At 37.5% G+C, this 15,599-nt stretch overlaps 1 protein-coding gene across 2 annotated transcripts in view; it reads left to right on the top strand.

Moving 5' to 3' along the window:
- The window catches only part of Flt1 (fms related receptor tyrosine kinase 1), a 168,558-nt gene that overhangs the window by 86,206 nt on the left and 66,753 nt on the right, over positions 1–15,599 (top strand). Inside the window, exons 13-15 of one of the 2 annotated variants that reach the window (XM_047554532.1) lie at positions 1,846–1,954; positions 8,336–8,644; positions 13,433–13,579. In XM_047554532.1, coding sequence (XP_047410488.1) covers positions 1,846–1,954; positions 8,336–8,644; positions 13,433–13,579 — 565 coding nt within the window. Of the gene's footprint in view, positions 1–1,845; positions 1,955–8,335; positions 8,645–8,808; positions 12,792–13,432; positions 13,580–15,599 lie in introns of those variants that run through there. The other variant, XM_047554533.1, reaches the window with a different exon arrangement.

The raw sequence follows: 15,599 nt of genomic DNA, 5'->3' as shown, positions 1-15,599 counted from the left end.
AACAACTTCCATTTTTTCCCATGAAAAAAAGGAGATGACTATCAGAATTTTTAAAAATTTCCTACCTCTTATCAAGATTACTAATAAAAATAAGGAAAGCTCTCTTTCCAACTACTGTCTATGTTATTTACCTAACACAGTGTTTTTTCTTGAGAGACTATATATTTGATCTTAAGTAAGGCAATTATTCTCTATCACCTTAGAAGTTGTTAAGAGTAGGGACTGTGTCATATTTATATGTCTCCCGGCAATATTGAGGCAATGCTCTGATGATCACTCAATAAATGTCTACTAAACTGAATGAAAAAATGCCACATACTGCAGACATTTTCATTACCAATAATTTCAATAATACACAGAGAACAAATATATGGGTAAATGTAATTAAGCAGATATTCCAACAAACAAAAGAAAGAATTTAAAGCAATGAGTTTGCTGGCTAAAAAAAATTAAAAGTATGGTTTTAGTCTTCGTGGTCTGTATATTAAAAATAGAAACACCTTAATTTATTAGATGGGATAAGAGAACACAAATAAAGTGCTTAGCATATTCTTTAGCAACTCAGACAATGTTAGGACCCTTCCCAATAACCAAATCACTTGTGGACTATGTTCACCACCTGAGAAAGTCCTTTGTCACATTTTATCCTATGCAGTACCTTAGCCTTTAACTCACTGATCATTATATTTCAGCTAGGACACCTGATCAGTACAGAAGCATCAGCATCGTCCCTCCAATTACATATCCCATAACCAGTTATTTGTGTCCTAGGGCACAGGCTGCAAAGATTTATAAGTAACTAGATCAACTTGTGTGTGTGTGTGTGTGTGTGTGTGTGTGCGTGCACAGAATTTTAAGTATGAAAAACTAGCTTTTTCGTGTAGAATATATATTACTTGTTTAATCAAGGATGTGTTAAATTTAAGAATGTTCAACAACTTGTCTCACTGCAATTTTTTTCCTTATGAGAATGCAATTCTTCAAGCTGTTATTTTTTTAGACATCACAGTTTAAAAAGTACTTTCAAGTTCACACAAACTTGACTACTAATGTTTGTTTAAGGACAATATTGCCAAATTTTGCGCTAAAATCCAGTAAAACTGCACTGAATTCGTAATTTGTTTTCATTTTCTAGATTAGAATTGAAAGAACTGAGAATTATGTAATTTATACACACACACACACGCACACATCATGTCAGCAAGCTTTTTAGCCTCTCATCTCCTTCAGTGCCATCTGGAGGCTGCATCCACATAAAAGATGTGTTCAGTCAAACTTTCTCTGCTGTCCTTGCTCACCTAATATACCCCATGGTGAACCAAACAGAGAAGATCTGTTTCCTGCTGGCATCCATACTCTCAGCTCACCCAAACAAGGGAAGGACTTGGCCTCACCTGTTCCTTTTATTGACATGGAACTGACCACCTCACAGAGTGGGACGTGCAGTCCCACATCTCAGCTTAAGGTCTATAATTGTTATGCCAGCAACACAAGATAAGAATGAAACCCTCATACGAGTCGGATGTCATGGGCCCGGTCTCCTGAGGACCTGCTTTCCTGTTATTTTTCTATTCCTGTTGGGGCTCAGCAAGAGGAGAGCTTTCTAGTAACCACCATCCATGCAACAGATGTCTTTGCTAAATGAATGAAATAACTTCTGAAGGAATCATTTCAACCCTCAGAAGTTACTTAGATGGCTGGGAATGGAACTCAGTGGTAAAGCACTTGCGTAGCATGCACAAGACCCTGGGTTCAATTCCTAGTACCACCCAAAAAAAAAAAAAAATTGCTTAGAGATGTTCAAATATCTTTGTCCTGTTGTTAAAGTTTCTTTTTCTTTTGCAGACGGCTAGCACCTTAGTTGTGGCTGACTCCAGAATTTCTGGAATCTACAGTTGCATGGCTTCCAATAAAATAGGGACTGTGGAAAGAAACATAAGCTTTTATATCACAGGTAAGCCACACATCCTATGCCTGCAAAAACAGCCTGGTGATCTCAGTTTCTCTTCAATCCTGTTTGCTTTTAGGGCACTTATAGCTTGAGTGATTTTTTTTTTTTTAACATTCCATAGAATTGTCAGCTTTGAGTACCTTCATCCTTGCTCTCAGGAATAGAATTCTACAACATCATTGGTTCTCCTAAAGAGTTATTTCCCTGAATTCTCCTTTAGAGTTATTTGTGTGTGTCTCCCTCCCAGACTGGATTCTGAATTTGGGATCTTATATATTTGTTTATGAACACCCTTCAGCACAGGGTCTGGCACACACTGATTGTTCAATAATAGTCAAGGAAACCAATTACAATTACAATACAATGACGTGGTATTTTTTTTAACCTCGAAGCTGATCATTGCACAACTTAAGTAATTTATCCTTTGGGGGAAATGCAGCTCTCCTGTAGAAATCTGAAACAGCTTTGTTAACAATTAATGGACTATTTTTTACAGCATTTAAGAATTTTTAGTTTTAAATGTGATGATAGTCTCTGAAAATCTCCAAACCTCCAAGGTACCCAAATGGCACTCCCTGTGTACCTCTGTGGGTGCAGGAAGGAAATAAGTAGCTCAGAGTATAAAAACAATTGCCTGGCTCTACACTCCCCAATTTCTGAGGAAACATGGGCAGTCTGCCAACTCTCAGGAAACTTTGCACTGCATGGGGCAGGTTGTAGGAATAGCCTATAATCTCCAAAAAGAAATATGCAGGACTAATTTTCATGAGACAGTTGGACTGTCAGGTGACACAAACCTTTTGGAAAGTCAGCCAAGTGCCAGAGAAGTTGGGCCATGGGAGACACTGAATTTCCGGGAGGAAATTCTCTCAGGTCAGAGCTAGAAGGCATTCTTAGAGGCTAGTCACCATTCTAGCTCCTGAGTTCTCCAGATGAAAAACGGGGTCTGGAGACGGGAGAGGTCCATGGCAGGACCGCTCTAGACCAAGTCAGCTCCTGTCTTCCCACCTTGTGGAAGTGGAAGGGAAGGCACCTTGCATCCATTCCAAGCAAGAAAGGACCCTTCCTAGAGATGGATTCTGACAAGGATTTCACACAGGCTGGGTCTCTAATATATCCAGATGATTCTAACTAATTTAATCCAAAGATTTGTATTGCCCTTTAAATTTAGTTGGAAACAAGTTACCATCTGAACTGTGTGTCTGATTCAGAGTACAAAAGATGGAGCAATTCCTGTTCTGAACATTCAGCAAGTTTGCAACAGTTTAATGAGTACTATTAAACACACTAAAACTCAGCACTAAACTCCTGAAGGGATATCAGTGAAGCCCTATCTTTCTAGACAGACAGTTCTGATGAAATGAACAAATGTTAAATTACATGTATCCCTGTATCAAAATGTATGTGCAGAAGTGATCTAATGGATGAATTTACTCTAGAGGCATTGCAATCCAATAGAGATAAGCCACAGATATAATTAAAAATTTTCTAGTAATCACATGTTTAAAAAGTGAAATTAGCGGGGAGGAAAGAATACAAGTTCACAGGATTAGACAAAGGGGAATGAAGGGAAGGGCAAGGAAGGGAAGGGAAGAGGGATGGGAAGAGGGATGGGACTAGGAAAGACAGTAGAATTAATCAGACATAACTTTCCTATGTTCACACAACCAATGAAACTCTACATCATGTACAACCACAAGAATGGAGTATAAAACTTATTCTAATTAGGATCCCATGTATGTATGATATGTCAAAATACATCTATCATCATGTATATCTAAAAACAAATTAAAAATAAAAAGTGAAATTAATTTTATTTAACCCAGTATATCCAAAACATTGTAATTTCAATATGTAATCAACATTTGAGGGGTTCTGGAGATTAAACCCAGAGCATTGTGTATGCTAAGCTCGTGCTCTGCCACTGAGCTACACCTAGCCCTGTGGCCAGCATTTTAAAAATATAATACTACTTCGGTTTTTAATTTTAATGAATTTAAATAAAATAATCTGAATAAAATTCAGGTCTTTAGCCATTCTAGCTGTATATATAGTGCTCAAAAGCCACACATGGCTAATGGGTACCGTACTAACCAGTGCAGCTCTAAGCCTCCAAGAAGGAAGCAGGATTTGAGAGGTCCTGGGGTGAGGGTAGAAACTGAATAGATAGAGGGAAGAGGTCAAGCTTACCCTGATGTTCTGAAAGCCAAGGCAAGAGTGTCAGCAGAGGCCCACAAACCACTGGTCTAACCACTGATACATTCTAAATCAAGCCAACAAGCAATTACATATTTTTCAAGTTCCTATGGACAAATATACTTTCACAAGGACCCAAAAGGCCAGGACAGGCTTAGAAACCTGGTACTATTCAGAGTGGTGGAGTAGACTGCAGCAGTACATGGAGGCCGGAAAGACTGGGTCACCCATTGCTTCTTTCCAACCCTGACTGGGCCCCACACAGCTAAGGGCCATGCTCCCATGTGTGTGGTCTCCCAGCCCCCACACACGCTAGCCCATGCCCCTCACAGAGTCTCCCTTGTCTACTTCTTGGATGGACTTCGAGGTGTTCACACTGACAAGCAGTGTGCTCTCAGAAGGCCAGACTTTGGGAAGAGAGAGGTTAAGCCAACCTGGAGGCAGACTTGGGATAAGTTTTTTGGGGAATTTGAAGATCCCAAAGACCCAAAGCATGATATAGGTGTGCAGTAACATGGGCTGAGGCGGGCATGCTCTCTTGGAACCCCAGATTCTTCACAATGTAGGGAGGGGTACAGCCAGAACGGAGCCATCAAAAGACCCGGGACAGAGACCCTGCTTACCTGAGCCTGAACACAGTACTAGAAGAGGCTGTGCCAAGAGTAGAGGGGAAAGGCATGCTCCCTTCCTTCAAACGTACCTACTAGAAGCTCTCAATATTTTTCCTCTGGAAATTCAAGAGTTTTAATCTTAAAATTAAACATGAGTTTAGGCATCCAGCCTCCCCTCCCTACCACTACCTAGAATATTCTTTCTCCAAATAATTCTTTACTACCAGTCCTATTAAGTTCTAGTTTGAATTGATAATAGATTAATTTGCTTACATTCATCATTTATTTTTAACCAATTAGCTTTTTTTATTTGTTCTTTTTAGTTATACCTGACAGTGAAATGTATTTTGACATATCATACATACATGGAATATAACTTCTTATTTTTGTGGTCGTACATGATATGGAGTTACAATGGTCATGTACTCATGTGTGAATATAGGAAAGTTACGTCTGATTCATTCTACTATCTTTCCTATCTTTGTCACAAGATATATTTTCACTAGAGATGAGACAAAATAGTCTTAGAAATATTGCACCTAACATCTATTTTTCAGAAAAAAATGTTCAATATTAATATTTAGAGGAATATTTTGAAAGAGATGTCTAAAAATTTAATGCTTTAAAGATCTAGTTTTGGATCTTTTTTTCTTCAGCTCCAAGATTTGGATCTTTATTGATCCTCATTTCAATCATGTGGCCCTTTCTTGAAATACAGTAATAACTTTGCCTTCCAAATTGATGAAAACTGGCTAACTGTGGTCATTGGCATCCTTGACTGCTTCAACTCCTAACTTTGGCACACATTTGCACGTGGCATCTGCTTGAAATAAGTGAAACTTTCTAATAACCATTCACTTTCTTTTTAGAGAATATTTTTCCCATTCTTTCAGTGAAAGAAAAACCTACATTTCTAACAAATGAGATCTCCTTCATCCTTTTAAATTCCTACACTTTTCTCTTTACGAACTTAATCTGCATCTGAGTCAATCAAGTCAAAATGTCTACCCCCAAATGCACACCTTCATAAACAGATTACTCATTCACTTAACCTTAGGTAGAATGTCTCTTCTGAGCAAGGGTTGATTCTTCTCAATGACACCTTGTAAGACTCCATGGATGTGCCTTGTGTTAGATGGATGGGCATTATTTGGTGATGACTATGATTGTACTGAATCTGCAACAGATAATGAAGTGTGGGAAGATTTCTTGTTTTCACTTGGAGGTTTAGAAGGCAATTCTTTCTTGGGTCTGTTTTTGTACTCAGGATAAAAAAAAAATTGACATGAATTAAGGGGAAAATCCCTCTGGGTTCATTAAGCAGTTGTGGATACTTTATTTATGATCTTCCATGGATCAAAAGAGAATACCAAAGGGGTTATATTGAGAAATAGATAATCCTCTCTAAGGCTGCCGGATGACTTAAACCAAATCACTTTAGTAACTGTGTCCCTCATACAAGAAACAGACCTCAAAATGGATTTTATGCTTTTCTTTTCCTGTGTGTGTGTTTTTGCAGTTTTGCTGGCACTCAGCATGACTATGGGTGTGTGAGCAGTTACTGAGGGTGAAACAGGAACAGTGGCTGCCTTATCTCCCTGGTTTCCCAATGTCACTAAATGCATTTTATTTTGAGATTCCTGGTGGTGCTTGGCAAAGATAAACAAAATCTTCCATCAGGAAACCTGTGAGCTATTTCCACAGGAAGTTTCAAATCACTAAAGTAAATAGAAACTCTCTACATGATCTCAGTGGTGTTACTGGGCTCACTTCGGTTCTAACTACCAGGATGAGTCCTTATAAATGGAAAGTCTGTGGTCTTTTAAGAGATGATCTGACTGCATCCAGCATGAAGTACCTCTGTTCTAGTATCCGTGTAACTTTGATGGCTAATGTTTTACTCCTCGTTCTTGGAAAATGTCCAAAGTGTAAAAAGATGCTGAATTACAGCAGCTATTTCTGACACCTTATTGTTAAGTTGAAAATGACTATCAACTGCTCCTGCATCTTCTGGCACATTCTTAGATTTTCATTTTAGAGCAAGGAAACCTCTACTAATCGCCTCTCTCGTCAGTCACTGACAACTTCATAAGCCACTGTTACCCACCCCCCATTCCCAGGTTTCAAATGAATACTTTGGCATTTCTTCAGACGTGACACTTTATAATAAAGCCAAAGCCCAGAAAAATCAGAAAAACAAGCAAAGTGAGATTTAGGAAAGAGTTGATATGATATCTAATTTTGGACTATTGTCCCCTTAAGGTTTAAAGGTTTCTTTATAGCTTTGTGTGCAAAGGATAATAATAATAATAGCATAACATAGTGCTTTTCATCTTCAAAGCACTTTGTAAAATGTTGGCCCAAATTCTTTGCTCAAATATAGATACACCACTAGTAACAAGTAATGGGAGAGTTTTGAGAGCAGGTCAGTTCAGGGCCAGTAGCCAATGGTTTTTTAAAATCCTCCAGTGAAATGGTCCAGAATGACAATAAGGAACTCACAGCCCAAAATCAAAATGCTGGTCTTGGTAGGAATGCTGACGAGCGCAGCAGAGGTTGTCACTAAAGGCACTTAGGAAATAGAGAAGAAGGTGAGCCAGGAACTGACACTGGAGAAGAAGTGGCTTTTAGTGACACAGTCACTTTCAGAACATGTTTAAAAACTGATTTTTTTTTTTTTTTTTTCAGTGCTGGGGATTGAACCCAGAGCCTGGTGGGTGCTAGGCAAGTGCTCCACCACCGAGTATAGTCCCAACCCTAAATCTTACATTTTAAATAAGATTTAAAAATCTCTTCCAGTGATTATTTAAAAATTGTTCTTTGCCATTTTTGGAACCTGGCATTTTCAGAAGAAATCTTTGCTCTTTTATGTCTGAGTAGGGCCATCTTCATAAAAGGGGGCCTGGCTTTTTTCTGGCCCACAGTGCCAGCAAAGAGCAAGGAGAATATTGTGGAGCAGCAGGTAGGGAAGGATACTGGATCAGCTACTTGTCACCAGGAAAGGGTAGGGCAGATGCCTACAACTTTCTATGCTTATTTCTAACCTATTTTGGACAAGTTTGCCCATATATGTATCTTTGATTTTTATACAAATTGCTCTCATGTTACTTCACTATTTTGCCCACTTCAAATGTCCACTTACGGGTTGCAGGTGTAGCTCAGTGGGAAAGCACTTCCCTAGCATGTGCAAGGCCCTGGATTCCATGCCCAGCAGAAAGGGTCTACTTACCAGTAGGAGGACTGTGTATAATAAAAAAAATGAGAAGCAAGGTTATCATCCCAAGTGGGAAAAAAACATTCCACTGTGAAGAGCAGCTTTGGGCAAATAAGGAAAAAGTACCATCCTAATAAACAGTCCCTGATTTGCTTTTCCTGTCTCACTTCTTATGGAATGAGCTTACTTGGTCCCTCCCTGCTCTGTTAGATCAGATTCCCTAAAATGAAAAAATAAACACTCATCCTTTTTAATGCTAATGCTGAAATAATTTGTGTAGGAACAATTCTAAAGATCTCTCACCATCTCATTAGAAGACACTGGTTTTTCTACAAAATGAAATTCTTCATTTTTATTTTATAGATGTGCCAAATGGGTTTCATGTTAACTTGGAAAAAATGCCTACAGAAGGAGAGGACCTGAAACTGTCTTGCACAGTTAACAAATTCTTGTACAGAGACATTACTTGGATTTTGTTACGGACAGTTAATAACAGAACAATGCATCACAGTATCAGCAAGCAAAAAATGGCCATCACTAAAGAGTACTCTATTACTCTTAACCTCATCATCAAGAATGTATCTCTGGAAGATTCGGGCACCTATGCCTGCAGAGCCAGGAACATATACACAGGGGAAGAAATCCTTCAGAAGACAGAAGTTATAATTAGAGGTGAGCACTGCAACAAAAAGGCTGTTTTCTCTCGGATCTCCAAATTTAAAAGCACGAGGAATGATTGTACCACACAAAGTAATGTAAAACATTAAAGGACTCATTAAAAAAGTAACAGTTGTCTCATATCATCTTGATTTATTGTCACTGTTGCTAACTTTCAGGCTCAGAGGAGATGCTCCTCCCAAAATGAGTTCGGAGATGATAGGAGTAATAATGAGACCCCCCAGGTGCCAGCTCGGGGCTCCCCGTTCAGGCCGAGGGCTCTGCCCTCTGGGGCCGACCTGGTGCACGTTTGGATTTGGAGGATCCCTGCACTGCAGTCTCTGTGTTTTTTGCTCTTGCTGTCTTCTCCTGCCTGATAAACAACAACTTGGGACTGATCCTTTCCTTCCACTTTGATGCCAACCTCTTTTTATTTTTAAGTTGTGAAGCTGCACAAACTGAATAATTTAAACAAATGCTGGTTTCTGCCAAAGATGGACATGAATAAGTTAATTTTCCAGTTCAGAAATGAGTACAGTTGAATTTGAGACTCTGTTGGACTTCTGCCTGGTTTTATTTTGTACTATTTCATCTGCTCTTGATTTGTAAATAGCACCTGGATAGCAAGGTATAATGCGTATTTATTTGAAAATGCTTCCTGTTTTTTCTTATATTAAGCACATCGATCTTAAACTGGAGTTTCTAAAATGGGCCCCAGGGGTGCAAGACGTTGGTATAATTCAAAGAAAGCAAAGCTTGGCACAGCGTTTATTATGAAAGTCCACCTAAATCAACCACCCTGCTCTCTCGATACTTCCAGGTCATGTTCATTATGCTGTTAGTACTGCAGGAACAAGTCCGGCAACTAGTCACTGTCCCTGGCTGGACTATACAGTCACTAACAGCACCTGAAAGTGCACCGTGACTTTAAGTATCTGTATCCCCCTCTTATTCTTTTAAAGAACTCTATCATGTTAAGATGGCATTCAAAGGTGGTCCACAATCAGCTTATCAAGAAAATAAAAGCTACTGTGACCAGAGGTTTAATGCATTCTTCTAAATGTCAATTGAAAATCTGTCCATTAAAAAAAAGCCCACTTTCCCCATATGCAAAATGTTAATTGGATTTTTATGGGGATTAAGAAATGGCAAAACTACAGAAGCAGAATTAGTCATTTAAAAATACATGCCATTTATTTTTTAAATCAAGACATTATAATCTCTTGTATTAAACTTTCATTTGATGGAAAAATGAATTTTTCATTAATTTAATATGTATTGTTCTGCTGTTTTCATTTGTGATTGATTATTATATGTGACTTGCATGAACTGCAAGGGAAAAAAAATAAAACTATAATGACCAAAATAGCAATGGCTGAGAAACACAGTGGCTGGGCAGTTTAATAGGAGGTGACAATATGACAACTTTTCAAGCTTGGGAACTCACCAGCCTATTTCCTCCTTTAGGTAACAGACTCTGTCCCACGGCTAAACTTGTCTTTCACGTGGGAATTGCTTTTGTCAAGTGTGAAAGAGTAAACAATAGCATTTCCCCAGAATGCCAGTTTTATGGAGCCCCAAATGCTCTGAAAACAATTAGTAACCTGGAAGTTGTCAGCCCAAAGGAAAGAATAATCAATTGTATCTTGAAATTTTACCTATGGCTCTTTGGCCTGGTCTCTTTGTTCATTATAAGTCAGTGTGTTCCTTCAGGAAACAAGGTCAAACAGAACTTGGGGGCCTTGATTTTTATGAAAGCTAAAAAAGCAAATGAAATAATTTAGGAATTACTTATGAAAAAATGATAAATTGGCCAACCATTTCCTTCCCTTTACTCCAGTTTTTGTGGGGAGGGAAAGATGTTAGTATTCCAAAAGATGATTTTAAGAATTCCAAAAAAGAAAGAAAAAAAGAATTTCATAGACTAATTGTTCACTGTGTAATTAATCCTTCCAGACAGCTGTTTTTTAGAAAAAGAAACTAATTGGGTGAATTTTATCTTTTGTTACACCTTAGGGTATGAGATGAGGTAAGGGTAACAGAGGGGAAAGAGAGAGAGAAAGAAAAAAGTAGAAGAAGTGGAGTAGGGGTGTGAGGCTGGTTCCTTAGACCCCATTCCAAATGGAGAAAAGAAATTATGTATTTATAGGACCTGGCAATTCTCTGGGGCCATAATACTGAAAAGAAGAACCACCACCTGGTAGGCAGCTAACTCTGGCTACTGATAACCAGCAGAAATATTCTATTAATTCCAATATTCTCAGTGTGACAGGATCAGTTGTACTTTGTTCATTTTGGAAAGCAGGTATCTGTTTCCATCAAGTATGCATGGGTTCAATGTACTTTTCTTACTTAAAATGTCAATTCAGATTATTGTAGTGTATGAAGTAGGAAATTAACAAAATATGACTCCTGGGTCGAGTCGTGATTTGGAAACTGGCCAAAATATGAAACATTTAACATAGGACATGTTTTTCAGAAATAAATCCTAACACTGTATGTTTTAGAATGTTTATATGAACCTTGTATTTAACTGAGATTTCCATGTTAATTCTGCAGCTTTTTTGCTGCTTTATTGTCTTATGTTTGTGTCGTAAATAGGGCCTTTGGGAGTTCTTTAAGACATGTATGTTAAAATAAAATGTTTTCTAATATATAAGAATTGTTTTCCAATACACCTGTCAGAGAAGTCCAAAGTCTGTCTGTGTTGATGATTACAGCTATGAAAATAATTTAGGTGTTGTGAGCCCTGCATTTGGCTTTCCTTTTTATAAGACCTATGAGCAATGATAGATTATTTTAGCATATTTTAACACACTGGAAAATGTGCTGGAGGAAGTTACAAAGAATATATAATTCAGTGAACTAGGTCTGAGTTTTAAATGAGATGTCAAAGTTGGTCTGCCACTATAGAAGATACTAAATAATAATATGATACAGTTCTTTACTATCTTGTCATGTTTCATTGATAAGTTTGGGGTCTTTGCTGCATAAAAATGTCAAAATTGTAAAGAGCAGGCAGGGATAAGTTCTCATAAACTGAAGGCCTTATACAGAGCTGCATTTTCAATTAGATAAAGCTGTTTGACAGATTGCACAAAATGCAAACACAGAAATGTTGCAATGGTTCTGCCCATGGGGCAAGACAGAATAGGAAAGACATGCTGAAAGAGGAAAAAGGATCATTGCTATCATTCAATCTACACTATGTCTGAAGAAGGTTTTGTAAATCAGAGCACTTCCTTCAACTTTTTTTTTGCCTTCAGATTTCATTTTATATAAAATGACTAATGATAAGCTATGGAAATCAAAATTCATTGAGAAATCTGTTTCTCTTAACTGATAGTAACCCTGCCATGTTATACTACTTCAACATGCTATAAAAGTTATATGATAATATACTTTTAACCTGGGATTTCTAAATGGCTTTAACGAATGCTAATCCTGAGAGTTTTCCTACAGGAATAAAAAGAGAAAGGTTTTGGGAATCGGCAGAATCCTACAGGGACGTGGAATCAAAGCCACTGCACTGTATCATCTTTTGTAGCATTGTAATTACTCCTAAGCTGCTTTCACAGTGTTAGTACACTAAGATAAAGAAATCAAAAATGGTCAGAGAAAGTTCATACTGTATAACTGAAACCAGTGACGCACAATGTGTAAGTTATGCCAAAACTCTTTTGATTTCTGTACCAGGATTTGCAACAAGAGGAAAGGGATGATTTGGGAGGGTGGGAGAGACATTAGGATTGTTTTTTGTTCTTTTACCTTGGAATCTTGAGCTATCAATCTAGTACCCACCTAACTAGAATGTATACACATCAGCAGGACTGACTACTTCATTAAATAGAGACACTGTACTCATTGGGGGCCTTAGGGGTACTGCTGTTCCTATGTGGGATTTTAATATTGTAATGTATTGCATCTTAATGTATTAAATTCATTTTGTTGTACTATATTGGTTGGCATTTTATTAAAATAAATTGTATTATATCATATTTGTATGTTTTAAGAGAAAATAATATAAAATACAATATTTGTACTATTATATAGTGCAAAACCTACAAGTCTGTGCCTCTGACTCTTGAATTAATCCTTTGGTTGCTTGCATTTGGGAAGGAAATGGAGGAAGGGAACAACCAATAAAGCTTTCAAAATTCAAGAATTCTCCTGTTTGGTCTGCTGCCTTAGAATTTAGATTACAGAGTAACACAAACACACACTCACAAACATCAACAAAAATATATACAAAATTGGGCTGGGGGTGTGGCTCAATGGTAGAGTGCATGTCTAACATGCACAAATCCTTGGGTTTAATCTCCAGCACCAAAAAAAAAAAAAAAAAAAATGGGAGGGGACTATGAAATTGTATTAGCGTATCTATAACACTATCCATTAACGTAAAAATTTATTGTAAACCTATATACAAAATCACATTTTTCTGAATTCCTAAAACTACACAAGATCTTTGCATTTTAGAAAAACTCTTCTCTCTCAAAATGTGGGGAAAAAACAGGGTCGGGGGTGGGGGTGAAGGAAACCAGTTGGCCAGGCAAAGACCTTTCTATTAAAATCTAAATATATAGAATCTAGTCCTTGAATTTGCTGGGTTCTAACACATTTCAATTTATTATAGCATCTTACTAAAGAGGAAGCAGTAGATTAACTACTGAAGAAAAAAGGGACCAAATGCAAATGAAACCTTGAGTTTTGTTATTTCTGTGTATATTTAAAATGTTGTTATGCATATGCAATAAAAGTAAAATTGACAAATAATCACAAATCCCTTTCTTCCCTCACTAGATCAGGAAGCGCCACACCTCCTGCGAAACCTCAGTGATCACACAGTAGCCATCAGCAGCTCTACCACTTTAGACTGTCAAGCTCATGGTGTCCCCGAGCCTCAGATCACTTGGTTTAAAAACAACCACAAAATACAACAAGAACCTGGTAAGAGATTTGTTTTTCCTTGCATTTTTTCCTCATCCTTCCTCACACCTCTTTCCCCTCACTTTCCTATCATCTACTTCTACATCTAGAGCTACCTGCTAACAAAGCTGCAAAAACTAAGTTCATACTTATGTCAATTTCCAGAGGATTAGTTAAGCCGGTTCTTATGGGGCCCACATTCCTAACTCTATAAAAGATCCTATCAATTGTAATGCTTTCATAGTACATTGAAAGAGAAATGACACCTGGGAAAGTGAGGAGTTAACTTCTTGGCTTGAGCTATTACAGAGCTTTGAACATCTAGCATGAATGAAGTTCACAGAGGTAGATTTATAATCTTTTAAATTCATCAACACTAATTTTAATGATTGAGAAAAGAAGGCTATTTTTCATACTGGTAGGTAAAAAATTTCAAAACTAGTTGTTACAGACTTCTTTTCACCAATAAATATTCTTAAAAACAACTAGAACTTAAACCAGTATGTAAATATTAACACCACCTATTGTCATGATGCTGTGGTTAAGTAAGATTAATTTGAACTTATTTATATTTTTGATTAATAATTACATTTATATTAAAACCAAAGTTACCACTTGCCCGGCACCATCAAGGCCCTGGGTTTGATGCCCAGCACCATGAAATACAATAAAATATAAAATAAAATACACTGCCATTTAGTTGCAATATTCCAACAACCTAAATCAAGTAAGTGGCAACATTAAGTGATCCTTAAATGTGAGTCCTCTACTCAAACTGAAACCTCCATTTGCACAGGATGAGTTTGTGGTATAATAAATCCAAATTTTTAGATAATGACGAATGTCTTAGAAAGGCCTTATACTTCACAGATCCCAAGCCAATCACATCACATAATTTTTCTCCACAAAGTAGCACCTATAATGCTGACATCATATACTTAATTATCCAAACTAAAAGGTGACAACCTCACCTTTGCCCTTCTCATCTAGTCTATCACCAGATTGAGTAGCTTGTGCCTACCAAATACTAAATGTTTCTTAAATCTATCCTTTCTTCTGCTGCCCTATTATTCTTTTGGTTCAGGTGCTCATTAGTTGTCCTTAACATCTGTAGTCATGTGGAACTTGTCTCCCTCCCTCTCTTTTCTATTTTCCACAAAGCTCTATAAAATGCAGCTGTGCCTATGTCACTTCCCTACCTACTTAGGTCTCCTGCTTGCTCCCCATCACGTCCTCTGACAAAGTTCAAGCATTTGACACAGAAAGCCCTCAGCAACTAGCCCTGCCTACTGCAAGTCCACGCTAAGCCTCCCCTGCATTTTACAGATCACTGCCCACATTATGCTGCTTCAAACCCCTGTGCTTTTTTTGTTCTTATGCCCCCTCTGCCTACTTCCTCTTTGTATGATGCCTACCTATCCCAAGACCCAGATTTGGTGTTCTCCCTCTACAAGGCCTTACTCAACTCCACAAGGAGAAGGTAGCTCCTCCATAAGTCTTTATTACTTACTAATACTCCAACTTCTCTCTTATTGAGATTTTTAAAATATATATAATCATCACTTCAGATGTGTCTATATTATCTATTTCTTCTGTTTTCTTACTATATTATTTTTAAATCATCGGTTGATATGTATTCCCCCTCCTGAGAACAGTTAATCTTATTAGCCCTATTTTTATCTTTATATCCTCAGAACCTACCACAGTATATGGCAAATAATGAATGAATGGTTTTCAGAAAATCGTATTCTATACTTAGCAAGTTCATTTGGCTGGGCAAATGCCTAGATTTGGGACAGAGCCTATAAAGAATTTTTAAAGCCAAAGAGACCTTTAGAATATCTTTAGTCCAATATGGCAAATAGAAAATTGACTAAAGAGGTAAAGTGGTTTACCCAAAATGATACACTACCAAGATGGGTAGTTCCATGGAAAATTTTGAACCCCTTGAGATGTTCTATCACAATAAAAGGATGAATGAATATATGAACAATAAACAGCTTGTAAAAGAATGTGTGTAATATCCTTCCCTTAGAGATTC

Source organism: Sciurus carolinensis, chromosome 5 (assembly GCF_902686445.1).
Source record: "Sciurus carolinensis chromosome 5, mSciCar1.2, whole genome shotgun sequence".
Classification (NCBI taxonomy): domain Eukaryota; kingdom Metazoa; phylum Chordata; class Mammalia; order Rodentia; family Sciuridae; genus Sciurus; species Sciurus carolinensis.
The sequence above is the reverse complement of the archived record's forward strand: the minus strand, read 5'-3'. Positions and strand labels throughout refer to the sequence as shown.